The sequence below is a fragment of the Castor canadensis genome, chromosome 1 (assembly GCF_047511655.1).
Source record: "Castor canadensis chromosome 1, mCasCan1.hap1v2, whole genome shotgun sequence".
In the NCBI taxonomy this organism is placed as follows: domain Eukaryota; kingdom Metazoa; phylum Chordata; class Mammalia; order Rodentia; family Castoridae; genus Castor; species Castor canadensis.
The window spans coordinates 31,706,499-31,726,216 of NC_133386.1; the positions used below are offsets into that span (position 1 = coordinate 31,706,499).

General features: G+C 41.0%; 1 protein-coding gene across 1 annotated transcript in view; it reads right to left on the reverse strand.

Annotated features, from left to right (window-relative positions):
- Positions 1–923: 923 nt before the first annotated feature.
- Positions 924–19,718, reverse strand: part of Enpp3 (ectonucleotide pyrophosphatase/phosphodiesterase 3) — a 122,370-nt gene continuing 103,575 nt past the window's right edge. The window contains exon 25 of the mRNA XM_074074522.1: positions 924–3,537. Within this exon, the coding sequence (XP_073930623.1) occupies positions 3,448–3,537 (90 nt within the window). The 3' untranslated portion in view covers positions 924–3,447. The remainder of the gene's footprint in view (positions 3,538–19,718) is intronic.

A 19,718-nucleotide genomic window follows, 5' to 3' on the forward strand; every position in this document is an offset into this window, starting at 1 on the left:
CAGATGTATCTCCTTCCTCAGAGTATAGTCATCTGAGTTGATGGTTGTAGGTTTATTTGGAAAATAACTGGGAAGAACAATTATCAGATCCACTTGCTGTGGTACTGCACCAGTGTAACTTCAGGGGAACCCAGCCTCTCCTTGAATCAATCCGTGGGTCATGGTTCTGCAAACTAACAGGTCTGGAAACTATACTCCAGATGGTGACACTGTGTTGGGACATCTGCATTCACCCTCCTGCTTATTCATCTTTGATTTCCTTTGTAGTTTAGATTGAACAACGCCTTTGTTGTCCTGCCAGCTATTTTGCTCCAGGAACATTACGCTCCATTGACCATCTTCATAGCTCTTGGTGGCTCAGGCTCTCCTGGCTGCCAATCCTACCTTGCTTCTGAATGCTAATTGCCACCACCTGGCTTCCATTGTCACCAGGGATTTCTAGAAGTCCAGTTTGGTAAAGCTTCCCATATCCTTGACCCTGGTCTTAAGGAGAGACCACCACTGAGTTCTACTGGTAACCCCTCATTCGAACGTTCCTATGGGTTTGGGGAACTAGGATATCCCTTGGAATACAGTCAGCTGTGGATTTTCTGGCCTCTCATACTATATCTGTTCTGTCATGCCCACTTGTGGACATGCTGTTACCCAGCAGAGAACAGGGAGCTCTTGTAGAGTAATGAGATTAAATTCTTCTGAGCAATGGGACATGGACCCAAGGGAGAACACAGACATGGTGTGACATTAAAAATTGTTGCATAATTCTTCTGGTTATCTCTGGGGAGAGCAAGAAGCTATACTTTTACCTTTTGAAGTAATAGTGGAATCATTGCTTACATTTTATTACTGCTTCAGTGTTTCACATCCTGTTTTATTGGTTTCGTTATATCATTTCCCTGATATATCAAAGGCATTCTAAGTAACCTGTCCATCTGTTTATGCAGAATCCCCAAGTATCACAAGATGTATTTTCAGACTCAAGCGTGGTTGCAAAATCTCCCTAAATATATCTACTCATACAACGTCCTCTTTTGGTTGCAAATATTTTATTAGGAGATTTTTGTTTCAGGAGTGAGAGAAGAGCAAGAAGGAAGGGAAATGTACAGTTATTTGGGCCCAATGTCCGTGAATTCCAACTGGACTGTGACAAATAGAATTCATCCACAGCTTCTGCAGGGATTTGTAAATAAAGGTATTTTACAAGTATAATTGGGTGAGAAAAGTCTTTTGAATCAGAATAACTTCCTTAAAATCTTACTTGTTTTATTTGACAGTTGGATGACTAACCAAGACATTTGATTTCTATCTGCTTTGGTTTCAGCATTTTAAAAGTGAGGATAACTGGTGGAGTGGCTCAAGGGGTAAATGCGCCTGCCTGACAAGCATGAAGCCCTGAGTTCTAAACCCCAGTACAGCCAAAAAGAAAAAAAGTGAGGACAATCATACTACCTGCCCTGCCAACCTCATAAAGACCCATTTGAGACATTAAGAAGCTGGCACGAAAGCACTTTGTAAATTTAAAGGGACCATTTGGGCTGTCCATGGTATTCCAGTTGCAATTATTATTGAATAGTTCCGATTAAAGGCAAAGTATTCCTAAGGAGAGAATTTGCCTCCTGCAGAGTGGCAAATTGTTTCCTCTAAAATTTCTAGGATTTTATTTTTTCATGCTTCAAGCTAAATAAATATTGGCAAATGTAACATGTAAGCATATTTTTCTTAATACTTTATACAATGAATCTGAAAAAATACATCTTTACCTTCAAAAAAAAACTACGCATTGTAACTGTAGAGAGGGCAAACTGGTTTTTCTAAACTGCTCTAAAACACCTTCTACTCTGAGGTGAGAGCTGTGTAAATCTGACATGTCTGAAGAGCCAAAGTAAATTTCTAAATATGTAGAACGCTGGAGAAGAAGATGATCCTTTGTTTCACTGTAAAATTTGAGTTTAAAAATAAGAAATCCGTGTGCTTTCTTATAAGATCTGTGGTGAGATAAGGAGTCCTGCCTGTCCTCCTTCCTCTTCCCACTGTAATTATCTTAATTCCTAAAGCAATCACATGAGGTTTATTTACTGCTTAACTACTTGTTTTTGCCCCTCAACCTGGTCTATTCTCACTTCCTTTGGATCTGTTATTTCAAGGTGACCTGTACATGGGTTTTGTTTTCTTCTGTTGGATTTTTGAAACAGGGTCTTGCTATGTAGCCCAGCAGACCTTGAATTTTTTTTCTTTTTACATTAGTAATATGAGGGGGTGGATAAAGGAGAATGAAGGAGGGGGTGGATTCAACTATGATATATTGTAAGAACTTTTGTAACTGTCACATGTACCCCCAGTACAACAATAATAACATAAAAAATGGGGGTTTTCATTGTGATAATTCCACACATGAGTACAGTGTAATTTAAACAAGTTCACCTCCATTATACTCCCATTCCCCCTTTCTCCAACAGTCTGTGGTGGGTTTTATTACACTGTCTTCATTCAGTTTTGGGGCACCTCAGCTGATTCCATAGTTCGGCTATTGTGAACAGAGTTGCACACCTGGGTGTGCAGGTATCTGTCTTATAAATTGATTTGCACTCTTTTGGACATATGCTCAAGAGTGGTATGGTTGGGTAAGGTAGATCTATTTTTAGCATTTGTTGTTTGTTTTCTTTTTTTTTTATGACAGAGAAAGGAGATTTATTACACAGCTCAGGACATGCAGTGAGAGGAGACACAGTAAGCACTCAGCCCATCTTCAGCCATTCGGGGTACAGACGTGAATTGTAGGTTTAAGTACTTGTTTGTTTTCTTGATGATGGCCAATCTGACTGGGGTGATATAGAATCTTAGTGTAGTTTTGATTTGCATTTCTTTTAACGTTAAGGGTATTAAACATTTCTTCATGCATTTATAGCTATTTGTAATTCTTCTGAGAACTGTCTGTTCAATTCATTTGCCCATTTATTAATTGGATTATTTGTTCTTTTCTGTTTAATTTTTTTAACTCTTTCTATTCTGGACAGTAATCCCTTTTCTGGTGAAGATTTTCTTCCATTCTGTGGGTTGTCTCTTAATTCTGTTTCTTTTGATGTGCAGAAACTTTTAAATTTGATACAATCCCACTTGTTCCTCTTGCTCTCATTTCCTGGAAGACTGGAGTTCTATTTAGAAAATAATTAGCTATGACTACATTGTCCAGAGTTGTCCTTACGTTTTCCTCTAGCAGTTTCAAAGATCTTATATTAAGATCTTTGAACCATTTGCAGTTGATTTTTGTACAGGGTAAGAGATGGGGAGTCTAGTTTCATTCTTCTGCATGTAGATTACCAGTTTTTCCAGCATCATTTGTTGAAAAGGTTTTCTTTTCTCCAATGTATGTTTTTGGCTTCCTTGTCAAAAACCAAATGGCTGTAGCTGTGTGGTTTTATTTCTGGGTCTTCTATTCTGTTCCATTGGTCTTCAAGTCTGTTTTTGGGTCACTACCATGCTGTTTTTGTTACTATGGCTCTTTAGTATAATTTGAAGTCCAGTATTGTGATGGCTCCAGAACTGGACAAGAATACAACAACAATAACAAAGAGAGAGAGAGAAAGAATTATAGACCAATCTCTTTAATGATCATAGTCATTAAAATTCTCAACAAAATAATTACAAACCAAATTCACAACACATCAAAAAGATTATACACCATGATCATGTTGTTTTCATTCTAGGAATGCAAGGGATGGTTCAACATATGTAAATAAATAAATGCAGTATAGCACATAAACAGAATCAAGGACAAAAATCACATGACCATCTCAACTAATGCAGAAAAGGCCTTTGAAAAGATTCAACATCCTGTTATGATAAAAAGCTCTGAAGAAATGAGAAATAGCAAGAATGTACCTCAATATAATAAAGGCTATATATGACAAACCTATAGTCAACATCATACTCAATGGGAAAAAACTGAAATCATTTCTTGTAAAGTCAAGACTGACACAGGGTGTCCTCTCTCTCTACTCTTATCCAATGTAATACTGGAATTCCTAGCCTGAGCAATAAGGCAAGAGAAAGAAATAAAAGGGATTCAAATAGAGAAAGAGGAAGTCAAATTATCCCTATTTACAGATGATATGATTCTATACCTAAAAGATCCTAAAGATTCCATAAAAAACCTCCTAGATCTGAAAACACTTTCAGAAATGTAGTAGGATATAAAACCAACATATAAAATATATGCATATATTTTCCATATACCAACAATGAACAAACTTAGAAAGAAATCAGTAAAACAATTCCATTCACAATTGCCTACAAAAGGAAGAAGGAAATCTAGGTATAAACTTTACCAAGGAGGTTAAAGATCTCTACAATGCAAACTTTAAAACCTTGAAACAAAGTAAAGAAGACACAAGAAGATGAAATGATCTCCCATGTTCATGGATTGGCAGAATATCATGAAAAGGCTATATTACAGAAAGCAACCTACAGAGTCAATGCAATGCCCATAACATTCCAGTGTCATTCTCTGACATTCTGAAATAGAAAAATCAATCCTAAAATTCATGTAGAAACATAAAAGGCCCCAAATAGCAAAAGTAATAATGGCAGTGAACTCTTGATCCTCCTTACCTCAGACTCGTGATTGCTGGGAATACAGATGACACCAAAACACCCAGCACATAAAGAACTTCTGGTAATAAACAACACTGAAATATCCTTTGTAAGGAAGAGGCTGATATTCCTTGATTGTTTCCTTACCTTCTGTTTCTTTCTTTTGAAAGATATATTATTATACAACATACATAATTAGGCATAACAGTAGAAAGATTTATTTTACTATTATTATTATTATGAGTAACTAAAGATTTTGCCTATTTATTTTTTAATTCTTTGGAGGTATTGGGGTGTGAACTCAGGGCTTCAATCTTGCTAAACAGGCACTCTACCACTTTAGTCACTCCACCAGCCCTTTTATTGGGTTCAATATTTTTAAGATAGGATCTCACAAACTATTTGCCTGGGCTGGCTTCAAACTTCTAATTATCATATCTTTATTATTATTCTTTATTTATTATATTGTATATTTATTTTATTATATTTATGTTTATTATATATAAAATGTATAATACATACAAAATATATAAGTATATATTTATATATTATGTATAATGTGTTATATATTAATTATTGTATAATTATTATATCTAATAATTCTAATCCTTCCAGCCTCCTGAGTTGCTGGGATTACAGGTGCAAGCCACTGGCACCCAGCTAGATTTCACTAATTTTAAACTACTCTAGCTAATAGAAAGAAGTTTTTGAAAGATACCACCCAACTAAAGAAACAGCACTTTGAAATGATTCTTTGGCATATATATAAGAAACTTACAGTGGAAAATAAACATAAAAAATACTCCCTTGGTTTTCATAGCATTCTGTTTCTAAATTTTCCACCATTATTAGAACCCATTAGGATTGGGTATCGTCATGTTATGCAATAAACAGCAGGCAAGTTAGAAGAGAAGAAAGAGAATATACTTATTATCAAATTGAATTATTCTAGTTGTTGTTCTCCTTAATCCAATCACTGGTATAACTGCCAAATCCATTTCCTTGGCTGGCATGCCTCACACTCCTAATACAACCAAAATACCAGGAGTGTTAATAAAGATGAGCCCTAAGCAGAACAGGGAACTTGGCAAGTCCTGGTCCTTGACCCCCTAAGCCAGGGTGACCAGGGCCTCCTGCTGAGAGCATGCATATTTCAAACCAATGATCTTCTGTAGATTACAGTATAGAAGACTTTCAGGAAGGGATGAGTATTTTAGGGAAAAAAAGCATTATAACATATATATAATTATAATATTGTGATGCAATTTTATCTTTGAAAAACCAAATGAAAATGCTTCTTTTGAAATTTCAAATTATTTATTATTACTTGTTTTTCCAAGAGGGTATGGATTTTGAAACATTGAGATGTTTGTCCACATTTTTTTTTTTCAGCTCCTTGTGAGAATTGCCTGGCTTTCATTCCAGAGCCAAGGTGTGTATTGAGCATCAATGTCTCCCACACCCAGGCTTGCCGGGTACAAAAGAGCAATATCCAGCCTCCAATCCTGTGGCACAGAAACCTCCTTGTCTTCCACAGTGGGCCTTTTTTGTAATGTCAACTGTAAACCCAGCATTCATGGGTGGCACTGGAAGCTTGAGTTATGTGCCTGCAAAGTGAGCTGAGGAGCTGTGCGTGAAGAGTCTGGGTTCCAGGAGAGTGGCCATCCCAGGGCAGAGGGATTTTCTTCCCTGCCAATCTCCTGAGAAGAAGGAAAGAGAGGGGAGAAAGGAAGGGGAAACTTGGACTACATTTATAAGCACAGACTTACTCTTAAGCCTTTTTCTAAGTTACCATAGAGAAGCACATTTAAACCAGACTTTATTACTCTACACAGAAAGTATTTTGCACAATTAATTGCTCTTTAGTCTCCAAATCCTGGAAGACAGCTCCAGGAATAAGAATGCACTAATAGTTCTCAGAAAACCCATAGGAAAGTTAAAGTCACATCTGCTGAGAGTGTCAGGAACTACTGATGCGTACATGCTCTAATGTTGATCATTCATTATCAGGAAATAAAGTTTACCAAAAGTTTGCCAGCTTGACCAAAGTTACCAATTGGAATTGACAAAAAGGATGATTAATTGGCTAGGTTTTTGTACCCAAGATTTATTCAATATCTAAATTTCTTTGTGGCTAGGGGTGACTCCAGAGAAGTGATGTCTACAGATTTTTATGGTCTCTATATTTAGTAATTAAAAATGGAGAACCTGCTGTATCCACAGCAGTCTCTGGAGAACAGTGAAGGTTCCTAGCCTCTGAAAGTCCAGATTTGAAGGTGTCAGGATCCATAGACAAGAGTGGCCTCATCTCATCTATCCTCACACTGGACTACACTCCGATTTCAGGAGCCTGCCAGATTCAAGCATCCACCATTAACCCAAAGATGCTGAAATTATGTAATTACTATATTTGAGATACCTTCAATTGATTTTGACACTTTACCTATAAAATGTAAATATTCTTCAGAAACATAGCAGAATATATTTTATCTGGTATTTGTGTATTAGAAGAAAGGTTTATGACAACTCACCCTCTAGTTCTAATAAGAGAAGGGAGAGACAGAAAGAAGGCATTGAGCATTTGAAATGACTTCAACAAATGAGGGCACAGTGTGGATGGTGAAGTCAGTCTGCTTATTCAGACTCCAGCCTTGCTGTATTGAACTGAGCCCTGACTGCTGTCCTCCTTTAGGATAGCATAGGTAATCTAGATGGAAGAAAGCAGAAAATAATAAACAAGATACACCAGGATTTCCCATTCAGTGAAGCAAGTGGAACAAGATGGAACTTCCCTTGGTCAAAAGGGAATGAAGGAAACCCACAATATGTGGTTGTGCACACCTAGAGAAAGGGATACAGAAAGCACCAGAACACACTAAGCGTACATGTGTGCTCTTTCTATGAAATGATGCTCCAAGTTCCTTAAAGCATCAGATTGCCCTGGCTCCTTCTGTATGCCAATATGCTTTCTGTCCCCATCCCTCTAAGGCTGTCTCATCCACACTGATAGCTAGACATGTCCTGCACTCAAGTTCCCAGGCTGTCTTCTCAGGGCATGCTTTCCAGGAAACTGCTCTTATTTAATATCAGGGACAGGTTATCCAGAGGCCTCTCCAGATGATAACTACTTCCAACTCAGAGCTAATCTACTCCCAATTTAGACTAGCAGGTGAGAAATAGGTTTAATCTCGCCAAGCCTATCACATCTTCCCAGTCTGTCAATCTTCCCACAGTGTGCCCACTAAGGTTCTTATGTTCATTTCCATCCATGGATCACACACATAGATAATGGGAGCTCACGCATGGCTGGCACTGAGAACACTGCAGTGACCAAAACAGGGTCAAATCCCTGCCTTCCTGGCATTGTTGCAGCTTAGTGCATAGGGAAAGGTGGGGTGGGGAAAATGCAGACAATAGGAAAATAAGCAAACATAACATCAGATGTATTAGCCTAGGCAGAAAAATTAATTGGGAAGGACAGGAGGAGTGTTCAGGGGAAGTGGGTTCAGCTTTAATCATGATAGTCCAGACAGGCCTTATTGAGAAGCTGGTATTACAGACTTGAAGGAGGTGAAGGAGGACATCTGGCAGAAGAGTGTGTTACATAAAGGGGAACCAAGCAGGTGCACAGGACTCAGGCTGGAATCTACCTGACCTGTTCAAAGATCACCCAGGAAGTCAATGCAGCTAGATCAGTGACTGGGAATGAAACCAGATTAGGTGGAGAAGGTAAAAAGCCTGGCCTTGGAGGACTTGGTGAGTGACATGAGCAATGATCTAACCTCCTCCGCCCTACTCTCTTAAATCCCACAAAGGTTGGCGCCCCACTTCAAGTCCCTCCTCTGAGGAGCTACTATGACCTCATGCCCTTTATTTCAATTAGAGAACTTACTGTTCAGTTAGAGAACAGTTAGAGGATTTACTAGATGCATCTAAATATGCTATCCTGTTTGGAACCTCTTCCAATTCAAGGCAGCATATTTCTTGATTCCCCCAAAGGCAGTTGCGTTAATAAGTTTTTATCAATTTTTTTATTGCATTTGCTCTGTTACTGCAGAGGTACAAATTTATGTGGATTTGTTTGCTGTTGACTTTTTAGTCAATAAATTCAAGGGCAGAAGGTAAATAGGGAAGAATGTACAATCTGAGAGACAAGCATTTTCCTAGCAGGTCACTAAGAATAACTTGATAAGATAATGACCTGTAGGAGAGCAGCTAGGAATTCACAGTACAATTCACCCACATCTGTTGCAGGGTGTCCCTAATGGCTAGATCAGTGTGTTTGTCAATGGTGGGAAGCAGAGACTATAGATTCATGGGCTGTAGATTCTAACCTCACCCTGATTTTTTTTTTTTTTTTTTTTTTGGCAATACTGGGGTTTGAACTCAAGATCTTGCTAAGCAGGAGCTATACCACTTGATCTATGCTCCCAGCCCTTTCTGCTTTAGATGTTTTGGGAAAAGGTCTTGTACTTAACCCCAGGTTGTCTTGGACCAGCGTCCTCCTATTTATGCTTCCTGTCTAGCTGGGATGACAGCGTTGCGCCACACACACCCAGGCATTATTTTATTGGTTGAGATGAGGTCCCATGAAATTTTTGTCTGGGCTAGCCTTGAACCTTGATCCTTCCAGTCTCTGCCTCCTGAGCAGCCCCATGTCTAGTTCAGCTCCACCCCAACTCTTTTTATAATCACACTACGTTTCATATAATTTGTCTGTATCAAGTGCTACTATTTAGAGCATTTGTTCTGTGCTAGATGCTGTGATGAGTATGCATGAACTCATAAGAAAAATCCTCTGAGATATTCTATTGGTATGCCATTTTCTTCTTTTCTTTCATTCTTCTTTTCTTTTTTTCCCCTTCTTTCCTTCCTTTATTTATTTTTTTACAAATTCAGGACTTCATGCATAATGGTAGGCAAGCACTCTACCACTAAATTACCTCGTGCCATTTTGTAGATGAAAGCGTTGTTACTTAGAAATTTACCCAGACCTCCTAAGTTGTATCACTCTGCTCAGGTGCCAAAGGCATATGTTTTGTCTTCTCTGCAGAGGAAGGCATGGAGAACACTAGTTAAATACAGTCAATCTTTAAGAAGTAATAAGCACAGATGGAGGTTAGCTAAGTGGCAAAGCATTTGCCTACTGTGCACAATGCCCTGGGTTCAATACCCAACACTGAAAAATAAAGAAGCAGCAATAAGCAAAGCTGGCATGTTGGTACACACCTATAATCCCAACTTCTTGGGAGACAGAGGTAGGAGGAATATGGATGGAGACCAGCCTGGACAAAGATTACTTGAGACCCTATGTGAAAAACAAACTAAAAACCGAGGGACTGGGGTGTAGCTCAAGTGGTAGAGCTCAAGCAGGAGGCCGTGTGTTCAATCCCTAGTATGAAGAGGAAGAGGAGGAGGAGGAGAAGGGAGAGGAGGAAAACAGGAGGAGAAACAGGAAGAGAAGGAAGAGAAGGAGAAGAAAGAAGAGGAGGAGGAGGAAGGAGAAGAAATAAGCAGCTGGATATCATTAGCTCTGTCTTGCAGTTTTAAAGTCTGACTTAAGTCCAGATGGATGAAGGATATACTCTCTTTGGAAGGCTTGTTATAGATCAGAAAAACTGTAGAAAATCTTGGCTGGTTCAAAATTTATAGGCCCACCAATTGGCTTGAAAACCTTGTAAAAATAGATACTGACACATTATTTCACTTTTTCCATGTCTGAGTCCAATTTCAACCAAGAACTTCAGAATTTGTGCCTAGGAAAAATCATGGAAATAAACCAAATGAATGGAGATGCTCCTGGGCTACAGAGTTAGAGGTTAGATGGTTGGAGTTGGTGCAGCATGGTCCCTCCAAGGATCAGTTGTTTCTTCCTTACTCAGGATAAGAAATTGAGCTAGGTTTCCATAGTAACTAATCAAGTAGGGCGCACACTAAGGATAAGAAATTGAGATAGGTTTCCATAGTAACTAATTAAGTAGGGTGCACACTAAGGGTTTTGGCTTCAGTGGACAACTATATTGGATAGAAAAAAAGTGGTCCTGAGACTCCAGAATGACTCCCCACTGGAGACACTGATCAAAGTTACATCAATCACTTGCCTTGCAGTCTGGTTACTCAGAAGAATACAGAGGTGGCCCTTCATATCTGTGGCTTCTCTGTCCACAGATTGAACCAACCACAGGTAAAAAAAAATATTCAAGAAAAAAAGATTACTGAGCATGGACATACATTTTTTCTTGTGTTATTCTGTCAGTTATACAGTATTACAACAATTTACATAGCTTTACATTGTATTAGGCATTCCAAGTAATCTAGAAATGAGTTAAAGTGTGAGGGAGGATGTGCACAGTTTGTAAGTAAATGCTACACATTGTTTGCGAGGGACTTGAACATCTGCAGATTTCAGTATGGGGAGGATGGCTGTAGGTCAAAATCCAAACTCCCTAGTGTTTTATCACAAAATCTTCCACCCACTTTCCCCCCACCCTTTTTCCTTGCTCTTTTGTTCCATCGTAATCTATGAAATTCATATAATTTACAAAAAAATGGATCTCCACTTACTAGCTTTTAACATTCTAGGAAAATTCTGTATTACTTATTTATGATTTTTATAATTTTTTTTGGCATTACTAGGGTTTGAACTCAGGGCCTTATGATTGCTAGGCAGGTACTCTACCACTTGAACCACTCCATCAGCCCTGGTTTTTATAAATTGAATAAATGTTTTCCATTGGTGTACATCATTATTTCAGAAATGCCTTCAACACTGAGGACAATTTTTATATATCGTTTATATATGCATATATATATGTAATATACATGTATTCTTTGAAGGAACTGATAACTTGCATGTACTGATAACCTAATTTTTTGAAATATCACGTTTGAGAAGACTGTAATTCCTGATAAATTTTCTAATCCAAAATTGAATATGGTGTGTGCTTCTGGTAAAATAACATGAAAATGAGATTTGAAAAACTCAAAAGTGTTTTTTCTTGTCTCTAAACATTTTCAGATCAGCATCCCTCTACTGATTAGAAAAATCCATTTTTTTGACAAGTGATAGAGTAATAATGTCGCCATTTTGTGAATGGTGGCAAAAATGGCAACCCTTCCCCTTAACAGAAATTCCCATGCTCTAAGACAGACCCACCCCACCAGAGACTACCGTGCATACGCGAACTTTCTTAACCTCCCTCTTCTGTAAAAGCCACGCCTGGCCCAGAGTCTGTGCTGTGCCATCTTTCCCCGGGCAGCCTGGCAGTTCAAGCCTGCCATTCAACCTTGCTCTTGGACGTGAGACTTTTCTTGTGAGCTATCTTTGTGAGCGGCGTTTTTCCTAACATTTTGGATGCTGTGACTCAGATTGGAGTGCACATCCGGCACCGACCTTGATCTCCTGGCCCCCTCCCATCCCGCCCTCTCTCTCTCTCTCTCTCTCTCTCTGTCTGTCTCTCCAAACTCCCATTCCCTTCCTCTGGGATCTGAGCTGCTTTGCTGGAACCCCCGATCCCAGAAAACACCACTCCCTCACGCTCACAGGGAAGTTCCTCCACCCCAGCGCACCTCCAATTGCCACCCACCACTGGCCAATCCTCCCTCAAGGTCCTCTCTCGGTGAGTCGTCCTCACATGCAGAACTGGGATCTCTTTCTCATTTCCTCGAAATCCTAGCTCTAGGTCTTGGCTCACTTCCAACCTTGGGAACCGGGTTCCCTAGGACTGTGGCCCCCGTGATGAAGACATTCCTCCCAGGTGTTCCACATCTTCTCTCTCCTGAGGAACCGATATTTCAGGGACGCCTGTCATATCCTTTCTCACCATGGAGATTGGACCGTCCCAAATTCCTTCAGACTCCCCATTGGGATGTCTCCTGGCCAACCTTGGGACCCTTCGCCTAACACCTGATCTTAAGCCACAAAAGCTCATTTTTCTCTGTAATCAGGCATGGCCCCAATACCCATTAGACAATGCCTCCAAATGACACTTAATGACACTTTCAATCCCAATATTTTAAGGGATTTATAAAATTTCGGTGAGCGTGCTGGTAACTGGAAGAAAATAGCCTACACCCAATCCTTTCCCTATCTCTGCACCAAACCCTCCCTCTGTACTTCCTGTTCCCCTGCACAGTTCCATTAGCCTCTAAACCAGCTTCTAAATGAACCAAATCCTCTCCTGAACCTCCTCCTTCCCCATGTAAGCAGACTTCTTGCACTTCTCACACTGCCTGTCTCTTCCGATCTTCCTGAGGGACTTTCCCATCATGGTGCCATGCCAGCCACTCCTTGACAACTCTGGCCTCATGGCGATTCCGGCCCTGGGGGAGTTCATGCTCCCTCCCTGTAGGCTGAGACCAAGCCCGGGGTTTATTCAAGTATGCCTCATGCTATGTTGGGGAAATCCTGTTTAATTATGTCATCTGACAACTGCTTCTCTTTTCCCCCCATCTAATGCCCCATTTTCCAGAGATAGCAATTGGAGAGTGGAAGTTTCGTGTTGCTGAAAGTGTTCCAGTACCAGTAAGTGGGAGCGACCTAGAGGCACAGATGATTGCTAAACCCCCAGGCATGTGTCATGCCTCCAGGCTCTGCCTTCCCCTCCCTTACCTAAGATGTCAGGACACCTTTTCTGCTTCCTCCATGGTCTCACCACATGTCCTTTGTCTCTGTCTGCCTTCCCCTCCCTGGGCTTATTGGGACCCTGCCTCCCATGAAAAACTTGTAGCATGGTACCTTATGACTTAAGTTATTCCAACTAGTTCCCAGGCCTCTCAGTCTAAAGTAACTTTAAATCAGCTGCTAGGCAAAAGCACTTACAAAAAACTGCAGCTGCCACGCTAATGCCCTAACTTTGCCCCACAAGGGGAGGAGGGAAAGCAAATAGGCACTTGTGCACAGCAGGAACGCCTGCCATAGCTAAGAGAATCCATAGGCCAACCCAACACACATCCTAGGCTGCCAGCTGCACATGGCGGTGGCTGTGGCCCGCCACCACTTCCCCTAGAATAAAACACGTGCAGAGCACACAGGAAGGGGGGAGGGGCAATAGGCCACAGGATCAGGCCTAGACAGTCAGGCTTGCTTGTCTCGGGTGTGTGTGGAGGGGGTTGATGCCATGCACACACCCTGCTCCTAGCCGCACCTCATACCTCAGGGCACCGGACCCAGCCCTTGTAAGCCAATTGTTAGTTCAAGGTTATAGTCCCAGAAATAGCAAAATGGACATTACTGTGGTCTCTAAACTTCTCATTTAAAATTTTCTATACTTTCGGCCTCAGCATAAATCTTTCCCTCCAAATATTAACACTAGTTGTCCCTTATGGTACTGTTATTGGCCCGGGATACCCTCTGAATGCCCATGTCTAACTTTACAGATGATTTATTCCTTTGTTTAAAAAGTAGCCTTTATTAAAGAGGCTGCCTGCTGTTAGCTAAAAGGCAGGATCCTAGCATTTGCACCTTCCAGTCTTCTGGCTGGTAGATGTTGGAAGCTTTGTACTGAGGTCGGCCTTAGTATGCCTTGGGTGACCAAGAGAAGTGGCCTTCACAGGGTTCCTTAAATTACAACACCATACTCCAATTAGACCTTTTCTATAAAAGGGAAAAAAGTGAACTGAGGTCCCCTATACAAATTTTCTTTCATCTCAGATTGGCTCCATAATTGCTATTTAGATACTCAAATGCTGGCCATTCTTTGTAAGCCATGGTATAAACACCCTCTGCCCTACCTTCTAAGCCACCCCAATATTCAGAACCTCCTAATGGGTGCTTCCCCCTTCAATAGGTAAGAGTAGAAAGAGGGTGAGTCTATGTTCCCTTCCAGCTATCAGATCTAAGGGAAATTAAAAAATATCTGGACAGCTATACTGATGCCCAGACAAATACATTCAAGCCTTTATTTCTGTGATCCAAACCTTTCAACTGACATGAAAGGATATCATGCTTCTACTAGACTAGACTCTTTTCTCATTAGAAAAGCAATGGGTTCTGGCCCAGGCCACTCTGGTAAATGATTACCATTTACAATGAGCCCCAATACTAGTGGCACCTGGAAATGAGGAAATAAATGAGCCTAGCTACAGGGGCACAGGCAGTCCCCTTGACAGATCCACACCAAAAGGGACTGGCGATATGCCCCAAGCAGTAGATGCCGCTTTGCAGGCATAAAGTCCTGAGTTCAAGCCCCAGTACAGCCAAAGGAAAGAGAAAAAAAATATTTGGGGATAAGGACGTAGCTCAATGGGAGAATGTCTGCCCAGCATGTGCAAAGCCCTGGGTTCAATTCCCCAGCATTGCTAAATAAAAAAAAAAAAAAAAAGGAAGAAAGATAAGTTGTGTTAATGTCATTTCAGCCATCTCATAGTGGAAGAAAGTAGTTTAACCTAGACCAGATCCCTCATTCTTCAATTGAGGAAACTGAGGCCCAGAACGGTTCAGAGACCTGCTCTCCAGAGTGTCAGGTGTCAATGTAAAATAACAACTTTGCTTTACAGCAATGCCCTGAAGAAAATCCCCTTACCTTTTTGTAGCACCTTGAGGATGCTATCAGAAGGCATACCACGGTGGACCCAGAGTCACAAGTGAGAGAGGTTCTCCTCAAAGATAAGTTTCTAACAGTCAGCCCCAGATATTTGTAGAAAACTCAGTCTGTGGCTGAAGGAGAAAAGTCATTGGATCAACTAATACAACTAGCCATGTCTGTATACTATAACCGGGACATTACTAACAGAGAGAAAGATAAGAGACATCATGACTTCATTGCTGCCCCCACCCAACTGGAGCCTGTATCCTGAACTTGCTACCATGGTGGACAGGAGAGGCATTTATTCAGAGAATGCTTAAGGGGGACAGCCCAGGAGACAGCCCCACAGCCAACCGGGACCCTTCCTTCTCTGCCAAGGTGACCGCTGGAGGTCTAAGTGCCCCCACCTCTAGATGGAAGGTGAAGTGCCACTTCCTATGGATTGATGGGTTCAGGCCCCCTGTCCACAATCCACTTCTTGGCATCTATGTTGAGGAGCCTCATGGTAGCCACAATGGCAGAAAAACAAAAGATCATTTTCCAGCTAGACAGTGGAGCTCATTTCTATGTTTTACTTTTTTCTCCTGGTCCTTGGTCCAATAACAAAAGTTATCATTTGAGGCAAATCTGACGAGCCCCTAGAGCATTATTTTACCAGGCCTCTGGCCTGCTCTTTGGGAGACCTCCTCTTCTGTCATTCTTTCCTCATAGTTCTTGAAACTCCACTGAGCTGGGATGGGATTTACTATCTCAACTAAAAGCTCAAATTCTCCTCCCCCCAGGCAGCTATCTCTGCTGCCCCCTCCTTCAGGAACAAAGAAGATTCCACAGTGTGGACTGGTGGGATGAGTGTAGGGTGAGCCTGGATGGCCCTCCCTATTCAAATAAACCTCAAAGATCCCTCACAGTTTCCACACCCAAAACAATATCCCCTCAAGCTTGAGGGACAATGAGGCCTTATGCCTAACGTAAATTCCTTAAACAACAAGGGCTACTAGTTAGTTGCTTCAGCCCCTATAATAAATTTAAAATTCTTATATAAGTTAATTTTAAAATACAAGTTACAAAGTAAACAACTGGAAAGGCTATAGATAAGTAGTGAATGTATTTTTGGAGAAGTTAAAGGAAAAAGGAATGTTTTTGGATGAGAAAGGATTTTGTAGCTTTAAATACTACTAAATCAGAGTTCATTTACATATTTGCTTATGTGTCTTAAATGACCACCTTGTAACAATGTTGTGTCAATACTTTGTCTAAATATTGTACAAACATTTACAAAGTTATATTTTAAAAATGAGCTAGAGCTCTCTTTTATCCAAGAGTGTTACATTTAAATCCTGACAGCCCCTGCTTCCCACAGGTCACCTACGTAGGTGTGGCCTTAAAGGGACAGACTTGCTCCCTGAGTCATGAATGAATCAACCCAATCTTCCATTTCCCTCTCCCCCATACCATAAAGCAGCTTAGAGCTTTCTTGGGAGTTACAGGATTTTGCAGAATTTAGATCCCTAGATATGCAGTCCTTTAGCAGACACCTTTTAAACTCCTAATAAACTTGCCTCCAACAGACCCTGCTCCTCTGGCTGACTATCTACCTTATCTTAACCTTCTCAGAGAACTTCTCAGAGAGCATGCAGACCAGATCCTGCCCCACCTTCTCCATTGGAACTTCAGTGGACCAGCCCACATCTGGTCATTCTCACAACACCCACTGCTGTCAAGCTCAATGGGGTCCCCCAGTGGCAGCACCTCTCAAGGAACAGTTAGAAAAATGGAGAAGGGAGTTGGAGGACTCTTGGAATCCTCTAGGGAAGAACATTTCACAGTGGTTCTCCTGGCCAATGCCCATCCTAACGCCTATGTTTCTTGCTCTCCTATTCTTAAGCTTCCTCCCTTGTATCACACTGCATGTCTGCTCTTGCTAATCAAAAGTTTAACCAGTCGTACCTCCAGGGACACCAACCTCTCCAAAACCGCCCTGAAAACTACTGTGAAGGCCCCACCAGGACACCACAGGAGCCTGAGGATCCTGCCCCATACAATGCCCCCTGCCAGCAGGAAGCAGTTAAAGAGATCGATGCTTCGCCCCAATTCCTGATCCTCAGCCCCTACTCTCATCATTATTAAAGAAAAAATGGGGGAATGGTAGAGTAATAATGTCACCATTTTGTGAATCTGTGGCAAAAATGGCAGTCCCACCCCTTAACAGAAGTTCCCAAGCTCTAAGACAGCCCCACCTCTGCCAGAGACTCCTGTGCACGCACTAACTTCCTTAACCTCCCTCTTCTATAAAAGCCACGCTTGGCCCAGAATCTGTGCTGTGCCATCTTTTCCCAGCCAGCCTGGTGGTTCGAGCCTGCCATTAAACCTTGCTCTTGGATGTGAGACTTTTCTCATGAGCTTTCTTTGTGAGTGGCGTTTTTCCTAACAAGTATGTGTTCATTCAGCAAATATGAGTGGATGCGTGGCCTGTGCCTTGAGCACCTGAAGAGTTGCCAGGCATGCTGCTAGGCAACAGGAATACAATAACAAAATGAGCAGCAATGGTGATCCCCTACCTCATGGAGTTTACAGTCTAACAGATGTTGTTGCTAATTAAATGACTACTGAAACAAATATCATTATAAGTTATTAAAGGCTATGAAGAAACGATATCCACAGTTACCAATAATTTAAGTTATTTATAACATAATTTGTGTCAATAAACTCCATTAGGTGCATATAAATTGGGAAATAACCAGCTGATTATTCAACAACTCCATATAAATGTCTAATCAACACCTAAATTTCAATGTCGAAACTAAATTCCTTTTCTTCTCCCTAAAACAATCCTTTTCTGGTTTAGTTGATGTCAACTATCCTTTCAGTTGCGCAGGACAAAATCCTTTCTATCCTCTTGACTTGTTCCATCAGTTCATATATCCAATCTTTCAGAAAATCTGAGGCTCTTTCTTGGAAACACATCCAAGTCTGATGACTTCTTACTCTTTCCACTGACTCCACCTAGGCCTGATGACTGAGCCTGTTGAAATTTAAATCAGTGTGTCACTCCTCTACTCAAATGGCCCACACCCCCACTCCCCACTTCCTGTTAAATTGAAAGAACGGGGCGGGGGAGGGGAGTGCTGAACTCAAGATGCACGACCTCATTAGCCCTCTGCCCTTGCCTCCTGCTCCTTTGCCCAGACTCTCACTACTCCACCATCCTGGCCTCCTTGTTGGTCCTGGGACTTCCAGGTACATGCTGGCCTGAGAACCTTTTCTCCTATTGTTCCATCTGTTTTGAATGGCCAGAGGTCAGCTTGCCTCCTTCCCTCCCTCACTTCTTCAAGTCTTGACACCTTTCTAATGAGACTCACCCTCCATTTAACACGTTGACCTGCTTCCACCCTTACTGCCCATATTACCCATTCCTCTTTTGCTCTCCTTTGTGTCCCTAGAACTTGGCACCAGCTAACATGTATGTAATTTTATATTAAAATATGTAATATCTCTGTGTCTCCCACTAGAATTGAAGTTTCATAGAGGAAGGAAGATTTGTTTTTATTCAGGATATCAATGTATCCTAAAAACTTAGAACAGTGCCTGTCATTTATTATGTACTCCGTAAATATTTTTCAAATAGATAATGAAAGTCTATAGGAAGAGTAATATAGTGGAAGAGTGTAGGCTTTGAGTAGGCAAATCTGACTTTTAACAGTGACTCTGCACTTCCTAGTTGGATAAGCGTGGGGGAGCTATTACATACTATGAAGCTTTGGTTTCCCCAGATGTACAAATATGAAAAATAATGTCATTGTGAGAATTATAGGGAAAAAACCGAGAGTGTCTATATGCATAGTTATTATAACTGCAGTATAATATTTTATGTGAAATCGTTTTTAAAATGCACTGATATGATACACACATGCACACACATTATTTTTGCGGTGTTAAGGATTGAACCCATGGCATTGCATATGCACTAGTGGGTGCTGGTGCCTCACACGAGTAATCCTAGCTATTGGGGAGGTTGGGATCAGAAGGATCAGCCCAAGCAAATAGCTCTAGCCACCTCACCTCCAAAATAACAAATAGTAAAATGCTACAAAATTGCAAAATGGACTGGAGGTGTGGCTCAAGTGGTAGAGCATCTGCTTTGCAAGATTGACATCTTGAGTTCAAATCCCAGTGCCACCCTCCATGACAAAAAAATGCACTACCACTGAGCAACAAATCTTCAGCCCTTGTTTTTTTAAGACAGTGTCTCACTATGTAGTCCTGACTGGACTTGAACTCACTATGTAGCCCAGGATGGCCTCAAACTCATAATCCTTTTGCCTAGGCCTGATGAGGGATAAGAATACAAGTATTTTCTACCTGGCCTGGCTATTTTTTCAAATGTTTTATAAATCATAGATATAGTTTGAAGACTAAAAACAACTGCTGACTTTGGTACCTTAGTTACTACTCAGAATATGAAAGATCACCAGAAAACTGGTGGAGTGGCTCAAGCAGTAGAACACCTGCCTAGCAAGCATGAGGCCTTGAGTTCAAACCCCAGTAGCACAAAAAATAAGTACAGAAAAAAAAAAAACTCATCAGAAACATAAATTTTCCCAGATT